This window comes from Balaenoptera physalus (genome assembly GCF_965194825.1).
Source record: "Balaenoptera physalus genome assembly, chromosome: 14".
Classification (NCBI taxonomy): Eukaryota; Metazoa; Chordata; class Mammalia; order Artiodactyla; family Balaenopteridae; genus Balaenoptera; species Balaenoptera physalus.
Genome location: NC_138893.1, coordinates 5,506,062 through 5,519,604, shown reverse-complemented (window position 1 = coordinate 5,519,604; position 13,543 = coordinate 5,506,062). Strand labels below are relative to the sequence as shown.

The following is a 13,543-nucleotide window of genomic DNA, read 5'->3' as shown; positions in this document are numbered from 1 at the left end:
ACAGCAACTGTGAAATAGGTAAATTAGTAGCTCTAGCCTTGCTTTACACATAAGTAAATAGGGCCCAGAGAGACTAAATGTTTATCCAAGACCATTTGGCTAATGTTTGGCCAAATTTGGGTTAGAATCCAAGTCTCCAGCCATTTAAACTTGGGCTCTTCTCAATAGACCAGTGGCTCTGAAACTGTGGGTCTCAGGGGTTGGCATTGAATGGGGATGGGAGATAAGATGGAGGGTGAATGATCAGGGATCTGAGCCCTCCACCTGTCTCACAGTTCTGCTTTTGTCCCCTTTACATGTTACCGTTCCAAATAATTTTTGTTTTTGAAAATAGCTCTGTTGCTGGTTACAACATGAATTTACTAGTCTTTAAGCACATAATTGCTTTCTGGCACTATGTGATATTTCAGTTTTACTTTGTACATTCCTTGTCCTAGACTTGGTATCAACCATTTCTCCAAGGAGTTCTGGTTCCTTTTGGTGGGGAATGAGATTTAGAATATAATATCTGGGCTGTAGGTGTGCTTATTACTGGTGTCTCATTATTTCTAACTCTTTTCAGGGACAGTGCTAGGAAATTACCTTTTTAAAAAATCCCGAGTTTTTACTGATACATCTAATTCAAATCCAATGCCACAGTGTTTCTTATCTTCTCCCATTCCATTTTTGTATTGCCCTTCTCCCGTTATGAAAACCCTGCTTCCCAAATAACACTGCGAACAGTATTTACTGATTTTCTCTACCCTGAAATGCACACAAAACAGTATTAGAACAATGCCACCAGTACCCTTATTCAAAACAAAACTACTAAACAGAGTTCAAATTTTCTTTGTGGTTCTTTTTTTATCCTTAGACTATATCATAGTAAGTGTGAACAGTCAGAGAATTGTGTTCAAATTTTACTTGAATTAGTTATTTTCCCTGTGTGATTAAGTGTTCTATCAACTTGATTTATAGGTAGAGTCATTTGTTTTTGTTTGTATTCAATTTTAGAGTTTGGGTTTTAAAAATCCATTTTGATTTAACTTAAAAATATTTATAATATTTACATGTTTTATGGGTGAATATATATATTTACTCAGAGAAGTCCTGATCCCTATTTCTTCACTCTTCACCCAATTTCCAACTACTCCACTCCATATAGATAATCATTTTCATCTGTTGTCTATCTTTTCTCTGCTTCTGTATACACACTCTTTTTTCTTCTTTCTTATAAAAATGGTAGAATAGTCCATACTCACCCTATTGTATCTAGCTTTAAACTTTTAAAAATATGTTTGAATTGATCAATTTATATCTTTAGTACTTTTTGTTTCTTAAGAATCCCTTAACTTCCCAAAGGTCATGAAAATTTTCTACTATATTATCCTTTAAATTTTTAAAGTTTTGCCTGTTTCATTTAAGTCTTTAATCAATCTAGAGTTGATTTTACATATGGTGTGAGAGAGCGATCCTTTATTTTTTGCTGTTGTTTATTTTGTTTTTCGGTATGTATGTCCATTTATCCCATATAGTTTGTTGAGTAGTCTGTTTTTTACCCACTGGTCTTTAATGTCAGTTTAGTTATATGTCAAGTTGATGCACTTTCATGGATTTGCTTCTGGGCTTTTTTATAAATTTACTTGTTTTTATTTATTTATTATCTTTGCTGTGTTGGGTCTTCGTTGCTGCATGCGGGCTTTCTCTAGTTGCAGCGGGTGGGGCCTACTCTTCTTTGCAGTGCGCGGGCTTCTCATTGCAGTGTCTTCTCTTGTTGCGGAGCACGGGCTCTAGAGTGTGCGGGCTTCAGTAGATGCAGCACATGGGCTCAGTAGTTGTGGCTCTTGGGCTCTAGAGCGCAGGCGCAGTAGTTGTGGCGCATGGGCTTAGTTGCTCCGCGGCATGTGGGATCTTCCCGGACCAGGGCTCGAACCCGTGTCCCATGCATTGGCGGCGGATTCTTAACCACTGTGCCACCAGGGAAGCCCTGGGCTTTTTTTTTTTTCTGTTTTACCTGTCATTTCATCTATTTCTGAGAAAAATCTCTTATTTTAAAATTTTGGACATATTTTTTCATTCTACTATTTCCATTTTTAAAAATAGTTACTGTTTCTCTGCTGGAGGATTTTCTACTGTTCATTCATTTGAATGTTTTTCTTCTATGTTCTTGAGGATACTTACAATAAAATCTTTGCTAATTCTAACAACTGGTCAGTCAGTCTCCACTGATTACCTTTTCTCTTGAATGTGCATCACATGATTCTATTTCTTTATATGTCTAGCAATTTTGAATTATATCCTGGATGCTGTAAAGATATTTTGTAGACTCTGAATTCTGTTATATTCCTCTGAGAATGTTGATTTTACAGGCAATTAACTTTGCTGAACTCAGACTCCTCAATACGTCTACTTTGCAGGTGAAATCTCTGCTTAACTACTCTAGCCTTAGCAGAGCTGCTTAGAGTCTGCTCCACACATGCACAGTTCAGGGATCAGCCAGAGATTGGGGAAGAATTTATATACAGAATTTGGGACTTTCCCTTTTCAGCTCTCTTCTTTGCTGGATTTCTCCCCTCAGTTTTTAGCTATTGTTTCTGCCCAAACTCTGTCCTTTGGTTTTTCAAGCCACTGACATTACAGACTGAGTTTCAGCCAACTAATTCCTGCCCTCAAATAAAAATCCACTTGAAAATGGAAAACTCACCCAGTTCTGTTACCTTTATCTAAGTGTAGACTCCTACCCAGTTTCTGCCTGCTTTTATTTTGTTATTATTTTTTTATTTTGAAAGACATTTCTTTTTTAAAATTAATTTTTATTGGAGTATAGCTGATTTACAATGTTGTGTTAGTTTCAGGTGTACAGCAAAGTGAATCAGTTATGCATATACATATATCCACTCTTTTTTTTAAAATAAATTTATTTATTTATTTTTGGCTGTGTTGGGTCTTCATTTCTGTGCGAGGGCTTTCTCTAGTTGCGGCAAGCGGGGACCACTCTTCATTGCGGTGCGCGGGCCTCTCACTGTCACGGCCTCTCGTTGCAGAGCACAGGTTCCAGACGCGCAGGCTCAGTAGTTGTGGCTCACGGGCCCAGTTGCTCTGTGGCATGTGAGATCCTCCCAGACCAGGGCTCGAACCCGTGTCCCCTGCATCGGCAGGCAGACTCTCAACCACTGTGCCACCAGGGAAGCCCCTCCACTCTTTTTTAGATTCTGTTCCCATAGAGGTCATTACAGAGTATTGAGTACAGTTTCCTGTGCTATACAGTAGGTTCTTATTAGTTATCTATTTTATATATAGTACTGTGTATATGTCAATCCCAATCTCCCAATTTATCCCTCCCCTCCCCCTTTCCCCCTTGGTAACTATAAGTATGTTTTCTACATCTGTGACTCTATTTCTGTTTTGTAAATAGGTCCATTTGTACCATTTTTTAGATTCCACATATAAGCTACCTGCTTTTAGTTGCTTTCCAGTTCTTTCAGGAAGTTGTCTTTTATATTTATTCTAGAATTTTAGTTCGTATATGTGGAGAGTTAGTCTGATAGGGGCTACTCAGTCATTATTAGGAACAGAGTACCCACGCTATTTTATTTATTTTGGCTTTTAACTAAACTTATATCTTGTATAACAAGTCCCCTCACCTTAGTCTAATTCTTCAGAAATGTATTAGATGTTCTTGTGTAGAACCTGAAGACTTACGTAGTAATGCTTCTGCCTCCCAAGTATGAATGGAAGGACTTCAGAATTAGTCATGCCAAAGAAAGGATATGTGAAATATAGGGAAGGAATTTGTTTGTTTATGCATTGTACATGCATCTCTAATGTCAGGGATGATGGCAACCTGAGACACAGGCATGATATACATGTGCATGTCTGGTGTGTTGAGGGAAGGTCATTTCGTCACCAGGACAGAATATTTGAGGACAGTAAGTATTTTAGTTGAATGCAGAAACACCTGGGAAGTCTGCAAATGGAGACGTGGGTGATTTAGTAGGCTATGGCAGGAGTCAGGTGAACTGAGAAGCTGAACTAAAGCAGTGTCAATGCAGAAAGGGACCAGATTTGAAAGAGAATTAAAAACTGATAAACCTTGTATTCAGTGATATGGTGCTGAAGGAAATATTTATAAGGTTAAGACACATTTTCTCCATTACTCAAATCACAGCATACATTAACCTCTTACTTGGCTTACACATGTAATAACACTCTAGAAAGTCTAGAAAAAGAGGAAAAATCACCCCAAATTCCACTATCCTTATAAAATAACAAATATTTTATATTCCCTCCCAGGCTTTATTCAGAAACAAAGGTATATTTTTCAAATATGTAACCGTACCCCATGTTGAATGTCCTTGATACATCATAATTTTGTATTATTTCTATCATCTCAGTGAATAAGAAAATTTCATCTTGGTGGTCTTCATAATTACATCGTTTCTAATGTCTGCATATTATTCCGTTGTTTCACACACCCCAACTTTTTGTACCATGATTCAATTTCTTGGACATTTATATTGCCACTAACACTACTGTAAATAATACTCCATGGGAATTCCCTGGCGGTCCAGTGGTGAGGACTCCCTGCTTCCCCTGCATGAGGCCGGAGTTTGATCCCTCATCGGGAAACGGATCCCACAAGCTGTGCAGCACAGCCAAAGGAAAAGAAAGAGCTCCATGAGCATGTTTATGTATATAATTAGTCTTTCCCTTTTGTGGGAGATAGAGTGTTAGCATTAAGGTATCTGTAGTAGAGTTGATACATTTAATATTGTTTCATGTATTTTAATATTTACTCACTAGAGCCCTGACATTACAAAGCCCTTAGAGTGATATGTGTGAGAATCTTTATATTCTAGATCATTACTAAGAGAAGGGACTTTGCCTGTTGATGGCTGTAGCGTCTAGCATAGTGCCTATTATTAAGTCATAAGAGCTGTGTTTTGAACGAGTAAATCAGTGAATAAATTAGTTCAGTTGTCTTCTGTGGAGAGTTTAACTCATTTCTCGCCATCTGGATGCAGTTTGATTTCAGGTGTACCTTGTGATATTGGCAAGGTCTGGAGAGCCATTTAGATAGTCACTCCTGTGATCTGGATTTTACAGAAGTCTGGAATGTTGCCCTGAGAACACAATCTGCAACAGCCTCTGTCTGGGATTTTTACTTTTGCTTCCTGGATCACTACAGACCCAAGTATTTCCATGGGCTTCCTTCTGGAAAACAAAAAAAGAATGTGCTCTTTTCTTTCTGGAGGAAACTTTCCCATTAGTTTCTACCTCAGTGGGACAGGTCCTTGTAGGGCAGGCTAAACTTGGGCCAGAACGTTTGGAAATCTTGACTCTATTCTCTCCTTGGCTTCAGAAAACAACTGGGATCACGCTCAGCTTAGACTGGATAAGTTTCTGTTTTGTTGTTGATGCTTTTTTTTTTCTTTTCTTTTTTTGTAAAGGGAGAGAAACAATTTTGGTTCAGATCAGTGTGTAAAAAAGAAGGTTGGTAATCAGAATCATATAATTATAGAATAGAGAGCTTCTATTGATGTCATTTTTCTTTTACTAAAAATAATAATGACTACTTATGGCATTTTGTGCCAGGCCTTGTTCTAGCACTTTCCTTACATGACTTCACTTAATTTAATCATCACAACAACCCAGCCTTATGAAGTAGGTATTATGATTTCCACTCTGTAAATTAGGAAAATGCTCAAAGATATATTTTTTTAATTGAAGTATAGTTGATTTACAATGTTTTGTTAATTGCTGCTCTATGGCAAAGTGACTCAATTATACACCTATATACATTCTTTTTTATATTCTTTTCCATTATGGTTTATCCCAAGATACTGAATATAGTTCCCTGTGCTTAAAGATCTTAAGTCACCTTTTCATAAGCACACACAAGTGGTGGAGTAAGGATTCAAAAATAGGTCTGGCTGATACCAATGTTCATGCCTGTATATCCGTTCTCAAAGCACTTTCCTTTCGATTCTACTCTCTAAATCACAGCTGCAGCATCAGGAAGGAGACTGATTAGTCCTGTGAGGCAGAGGTGGAGACAGAGATTCAGAGATCATGTTCTTTGCCATCCAAGTTCTCACAGGAAAGAATGATAAGAGCGAGGCCGTACATGTGGACTGTCTGGTCCCCCGTCCCATACCCTTTCCACTGCTCCCCCTGGAGATCTCTCCGAATCTTCCCATTATAGTTGAGGAAACTGGGGCCCAGGGTATTGCAGTGATTTACCAAGGTCATACAGCTGGCTAGCAAACTAAGACTTAGAGCCCAGATTTTCTGCCTCCCAAGCTAGTGTCTGTATTATTATGTCTACATGGCAAACAAAAGCTAGTTGTTAAAGAATATTCAATGTGAGTTATATTCCAAACCAGAAAAGACATTAACACAGTCCCTCCAGTGCAGAGACATTTAACCCATCATCTTCATTATGTTAAAATGTCCTCCATCATATGAGATACTTAGTCGATCTGTTAATCATCAAGTATGTACTGAGTGACTAATATAAATGTGCTTAGCACTGGGAACAGCCCCTGAGTGAGGTCTCCGTGGTCAGTCTATGAAAAGTCTCAGGGTTAGCAACTCTCCCTCCTCCAGTGTAGACCTCAAAAGAGTCAAAGTAAATAGAATTTTCTGCCTCAACAGCTGTATTTATTTTGGGCTGTTTCTCCACCTACAACGCCCATTTGCTGTCCTTGGAGCTTCTGAACCTGTTTATTTTCAACCTCCCGGAGGCAGCCAGCTGTTGTATTCCTGTGTCATGGCAGAGACAAGTCTTCTGGAGGGAAGCAAGCCATTTCAAAAGCGTAAAGGAAATAACCCAAAGGAGAGTTTACCAACTGAGGCTATTTCCTGAGTAGGACACTAACCCTGCTCTCAAATATCTTATTCAAATAGCTTAACAAGACATAACTGGAGACAGAACTTGAGCACTGAAAATTACACAATAAAAAAAAAAGAAGTAAGGAGTGATATAAACTCAGGTCTTAAGTGATATCAAGTGAATGTGATTGAACAGTCTCCTAGTCGGTTAGACGGGACTAAACTCAGAGAAATATTTTGTTTGCGCTACAAGTTTGCTTTTGTATGTGCTTGCTTTTTAGTGACCCAATATTTAAAAACTGAGAGCATTTACCTAAAAATCCAGATTTCTGACTCCTTCTGAAAAAAAACGGAAGGTCTACTAATATATGTTTGTCCTCGTGTCGGGTAACTATGGGCTGGAGAGGTGGGTGTGTTAGGTGAAACACACACTCCCCAGTTTGCCACAGTCCTCAGAGGTAGTGTGACAAGCACTGTGGCAGGCATGACAGCTCATTGAACTCACAGAAGACTCTACTAGGTAGGTATTATCCTTCCTATTTTATAAATGGGAAAAGCGAGGCTCAGAAAGGTTATGTGGTCAGCCGGAAGCCACCTACTTAGTGAATAGCTAGGATTCACACCCACGGCTGCCTGAGTACGTCCTTTCTAGATGCTGCCTCCCAGAGAACTAGGAAGTGATAAAGCTGGGTCTTGAATCCAGACTGACTCCAAGCCTACTGGCCATTCTAAAATGTCATACTATGTCAGAGGCACAGACCCTGCTACATGCAATGGAAGCAAGCAAATACGTCACGATGAACCAAGAAGAAAAGAACCATTCCTACTGGGAAATGACTTACAAGTCCAGGAATAACTTCTGAAGATAATACATTGTGATAGACAAATTATAAATAGGCCAGACTGTCACCAAACATTTGACCTGTGCTTCTTAGGTAGGTTGAAAGTTTTGGCCATTAGCAGCATACTAGAGCTACTCGAAAGCACTGTTAGGTATTTTTATGGGAAGGATTGAATCCTGTGAGGAAGCTAAACAAGGAGTACAAATTCCAAATGGCCTAGGCAGAGTAAAGGAGCAGGAAGACCTATATTCTAGGCCTTGAAGGCCCACCATCCCCTGGGCAGTGGCCACCGAAGGCTGGACCTCAAAGAGACTGAAGCACCATGTCAAAACTCATCACTTTGGGCTTCCCTGGTGGCGCAGTGGTTGAGAATCCGCCTGCCAATGCAGGGGACACGGGTTCGAGCCCTGGTCTGGGAGGATCCCACATGCCGCGGAGCAGCTAAGCCCGTGCGCCACAACTACTGAGCCTGCGCATCTGGAACCTGTGCTCCGCAACAAGAGAGGTCACGATAGTGAGAGGCCCGCGCACAGCGATGAAGAGTGGCCCCCGCTCGCCGCAACTAGAGAAAGCCCTCATGCGGAAACAAAGACCCAACACAGCAATAAATAAATGAATGAATGAATGAATGAATGATTAAAAAAAAAAAACACCTCATCACTTTGCCTAAAGCTTATCCTGGGTAGTGGAAATACAAAAGATTTAAATGTCAGTTACTCTGTTTTGTATTTTTTTAAAAAAGTGTTCATAAGTTGCAAAGCTTGGAATCAAGTCCAGGACTTCTTGGGTTCTCTCTACTATATGTCACCTTCCAGAAAACATGGTAGAGAGGGGAGGGGAAGGTATTCCAGGTAGGGGGATGCTGTGTTAGGAAATTTCAGATTCTGTTTGGATAGAGAAGGAAACAAAATAATAGAGGTTGAAGCCTCTGACAACAGTCACCAGATTTATCACTTACCCTGTTATCACAGGTTGCAGAGGACTGTTCATGCTGTCACCACTGAGATGCCCAAGGGCCGTATCTCTAATGACCACTCTGCCCTTTTTACTCTCCTTTCCTCGGCCATTTAGCCCCACTGCAGGCCATTTAGCCTCCCTACTCCAAGTTCCTGGGTCAGTCCTCTTCCTGATTAAGGTAAGTTATAGGCTGGCGGGTAAACCATGAACCAGCTGTAATGGGAGTGATGTGTAATAACAGCAACAAAATCCAAAATGACAATTACTGTAACAGTAATAACAGCAGTTACTTTTACTGAGCTATTTCTGCATTCTAAACACTTTGTTAAGTAACTTACATGCTTTAAACCATTTAACTATTGTATCATCCTGTAAAGTCTATATTATGAGGAGACAATTCTCTGAGGGTCTTTTGCATTTCTGCACATCTTGTGAGCAAGGCACTGGTTCCCCTTTGTTCCAGACTAACTTTTTTTTAATTTTATTTTTTATTTACTTATTTTTGGCTGCCTTGGATCTTCGTTGCTGCGCACGGGCTTTCTCTAGTTGCGGTGAGCGGGGGCTACTCTTTGTTGCGGTGCGCAGTCTTCTTGTTGTGGTGGCTTCTCTTGTTGCGGAGCACGGTCTCTAGGCATGTGGGCTTCAGTAGTTGTGGCACGTGGGCTCAGTAGTTGTGGCTCCCGGCCTCTAGAGCGCAGGCTCGGTAATTGTGGTGCACGGGCTTAGTTGCTATGGGGCATTTGGGATCTTCCGGACCAGGGCTCGAACCCGTGTCCCCTGCATTGGCAGGCAGATTCCCAACCACTGCGCCACCAGGGAAATCCCCCAGACTGACTTTTGAAGGATGCTTGTATAACAAACAGCCTTGGAAGATAGAGATAGTGTTTCCTGTCAGAGCAAAGGACAGACATGTTTATTGACCATTATAAATGATTCACGTTCCTTAAACTCAGGGTTCCTCTTTTGTAACACAACCTTCTTTGCATCTCCATGTGGGAAATGGGGCTTGGGGAGCCAGCACAGACATGGCTGATCCTCTGGCTACTGGTGTTGCCGTTAAGTAACTGTCCTTTGCCTCTGGCCCAGGAATTTTGTGTCTTCTACTAGCACCCATGAAACTGTGGCAGGCCAATCTATTAGTTTGCAAGTAGGGCAGTGTCTCAGAGTCTACATGGTCTTTGAAAGATTTTATTATTCCCATTTTACAGAATAGAAACTGAGGTTGTTGGAGGTGTTTTCAACTGCTCATATTTATTATATCTGATCTTATACTTCAGTCTGTTGCCTGGATATTCTGCCTTTTAGAGATTAAATCTCCATTTTGAAGCATATTTCTGGCACCCAAGTCCCAGTTTTATTCTCTGTTCCTGAGATAGTCGTCTATTCATCTATCCCAGTGTTTATTCAGTGCATAATATGTGTGTTGTTCTCGTCAGTTCTCCTAGGGAATGAAATCTTTCCTTGAACCCCAACTCCCATATCTCATAGTATTGTGGTGGAAATTAAGTAAAAATAATGGATGTAAAAGCACCTAACACAAATGATTCTCAAACTTTAGGTGGTATCTGAAATACTGGCATATTTCTCTTAAAATGCAGAACCCCAGACCTCATCCCAAGAGATTCTGAATCAGTAGATCTAGATTAAAATAAAAAACCAGGATTTCCATTATCTTAGTCTTAGCTTACTTCTTTTTTTAAAAATTATTTATTTATTTATTTATTTGGCTGTGTTGGGTCTTCGTTTCTGTGTGAGGGCTTCCTCTAGCTGCGGCAAGCAGAGGCCACTCTTCATCGCGGTGCGCGGGCCTCTCACTATCGTGGCCTCTCTTGTTGCGGAGCACAGGCTCCAGACGCGCAGGCTCAGTAGTTGTGGCTCATGGGCCTAGTTGCTCCGCGGCATGTGGGATCTTCCCAGACCAGGGCTCGAACCCGTGTCCCCTGCATTAGCGGGCAGATTCTCAACCACTGCGCCACCAGGGAAGCCCAGTCCTTGCTTACTTCTTGTCCTGTCCTTCCTTACCCTGTGCTTTATGTTCTAGCGACTCCTAGCTGTGTGTAATTCTCTCTGCTTCTGCTCTTCTGTACTTTGGCCATCTTTCTTCTCTAACTAGAAGAGCTAACCCCTCCTCATCCTTTAGCTCAGGTGTCTCCTCCTTTAGGAAGCCTTCCCCATCTAATGAGGGGATATCATTTCTTCATCCTCCCAAAGCTTGCTGTTGCTTACCTCTATCATTTACTTGTACCTTTTATTAAGATTATGCATGTCTCCACCAGCAGACTATCAACTCCTTGAGGGCAGGTAATTTGTCCTATTCACTTTTACATTTTACATGGGAAGCCTTTTATGGAGTAGTAGAGTATCTGGTTCACAACAGGTACTGGGCTTTGAAATCAATTTTTGTTGAATGAATAAAAGAATGGGGCTTCCCTGGTGGTGCAGTGGTTAAGAATCTGCCTGCCAATGCAGGGGACACAGGTTCGAGCCCTGGTCCGGGAAGATCCCACATGCCGCGGAGCAGCTAAGCCCATGTGCCACAACTACTGAACCCTGCATGCCTGGAGCCCATGCTCCACAACAAGAGAAACCACCGCTGTGAGAAGCCCACGCACTGCAGCAAAGAGTAGCCCCCGCTAGCTGCAACTAGAGAAAGCCCGTGCGCAGCAACAAAGACCCATCTCAGCCAAAAATAAAATAAATAAAATAAATAAATAAATAAAAAAAGAATGAAGCCATTTGTTTGCAGAAAGCTTTCAATATAAAATCCCATTGGGACTTTCCTGGCAGTCCAGTGGTTAAGACTCCATGCTTCCACTGCAGGGGCGCGGGTTCAATCCCTGGTCAGGGAACTAAGATCCCGCATGCTGTGCAGCCTGGCCTAAAAATTTTTTTAAAAGTCTATTAATGATAATACTCTTGATTTTCTTAAAAACGGTTATTTCATGTGAGGTAAGATGAGAAATATGAGGAAAGAAAGAGAGAGCAAGAAGTTGAATTTTAGCATGGGTAGAGAGAGTAAAAGATAATATAGCCTGGCCTCCTCATTTTCTTTTCTTTTCCATTATGGTTTATTACAGGATATTGAATATAATTCCCTGTGCTATACAGTAAGACCTTGTTGTTTATCCATTCTATATATAATAGTTTGCATCTGCTAATCCCAAACTCCCACTCCCTTCTTCCCCGACTCCTCCTCCGCCTTGGCAACCACAAGTCTGTTCTCTATGTCTGTGAGTCTGTTTCTGTTTCGTAGATAAGTTCATTTGTGTCATATTTTAGATTCCACATATAAGTAATATCATATGGTATTTGTCTTTCTCTTTCTGACTTACTTCACTTAGTATGATAATCTGTAGGTCCATCTGTGTTGCTGCAAATGGCATTATTTCATTCTTTTTAATGTCTGAGTAGTATTCCATTGTATATATACCAGATCTTCTTTTCTTTTTAATTTTTTAAAAATTTATTTATTTATTTATTTATTTCTGGCCGCGTTGGGTCTTCGTTGCTGCATGCGGGCTTTCCTCAGTTGTGGTGAGCGGGGGCGACTCTTCGTTGTGGTGTGCGGGCTTCTCATTGCGGTGGCTTCTCCTGTTGCAGAGCACGAGATCTAGGCTTGCGGGCTTCAGTAGTTGGCACGTGGGCTCAGTAGTTGTGGCTCGTGGGCTCTAGAGTGCAGGCTCTGTAGTTGTGGCATACAGGCTTCGTTGCTTCGTGGCATGTGGGATCTTCCCGGACTGGGGATCGAACCCGTTTCTCCTGCATTGGCAGGTAGATTCTTAACCACTGTGCCTCCAGGGAAGTCCTTTTTAAATTTTTATTGGAGTATAGTTGATTTACAATGTTTTGTTAGTTTTAGGTGTACAGCAAAGTGAATCAGTTATACATATACAAATATCCACTCTTTTTTAGATTCTTTTCCCATATAGGTCATTATAGAGTATTGAGTAGAGTTCCCTGTGCCATACAGTAGTAGGTCCTTATTAGTTATCTATTTTATATATAGCAGTGTGTCTATGTCAATCCCAATCTCCCAATTTATCCCTCCCCTCCCTTTCCACCCTGGGAACCATGAGTTTGTTTTCTACATCTGTGACTCTATTTCTCTTTTGTGAATAAGTTCATTTGTACCATTTAAAAAAAAATTTACTTATTTTTATTTATTTATTTTTGGCTGCGTTGGGTCTTCGTTGCTGTGTGCAGGCTTTCTCTAGTTGCGGCGAGCAGGGGCTACTCTTTGTTGTGGTGTGCAGGCTTCTCACTGCGGTGGCTTCTCTCGTTGCGGAGCACGGGCTCTAGGTGTGCGGGCTTCAGTAGTTGTGGCATGCGGGCTCTAGAACGCAGGCTCAGTAGTTGTGGCACATGGGCTTAGTTGCTCCATGGCATGTGGTATCTTCCCGGACCAGGGCTCGAACCCATGTCCCTGCATTGGCAGGCGGATTCTTAACCACTGTTCCACCAGGGAAGTCCCTGTACCCTGTTTTTAGATTTCACGTATAAGAGATATCATATGATATTTGTCTTTCTCTGTCTGACTTACTTCACACATCTCTAGGGTCCATCCATGTTGCTACAAATGGCATTATTTTGTTCTTTTTTATGGCTGAGTAATATTCCACTGTATATATGTACCACATCTTCTTTATCCATTCCTCTGTTGATGGACATTTAGGTTACTTCCATATCCTGAGCATTGTAAATAGTGCTGCAATGAACGTTGTGGTGCGTGTATCTTTTTGAAGTATGGTTTTCTCTGGATACATGCCCAGGAGTGGGATTGCTGGATCATATGGTAGCTCTATTTTTAGTTTTTTAAGGAACCTCCATACTGTTTTCCATAGTGGCTGCACCAATTTACATTCCCACCAACAGTGTAGGAGGGTTCCCTTTTCTCCACACCCTCTCCAGCATTTGTTATTTGTAGACTTTTT

General features: G+C 41.0%; 1 protein-coding gene across 2 annotated transcripts in view; it reads left to right on the top strand.

Moving 5' to 3' along the window:
* Window positions 1-13,543, top strand: part of LOC309643137 (uncharacterized protein) — a 135,890-nt gene that overhangs the window by 82,026 nt on the left and 40,321 nt on the right. The window contains exon 3 of one of the 2 annotated variants that reach the window (XM_082425634.1): window positions 8,627-8,790. The exons of the other annotated variant lie outside the window; for it this stretch is intronic. Within the exon in view, the coding sequence (XP_082281760.1) occupies window positions 8,627-8,790 (164 nt within the window). The remainder of the gene's footprint in view (window positions 1-8,626; window positions 8,791-13,543) is intronic. 2 annotated transcript variants of the gene reach the window in all.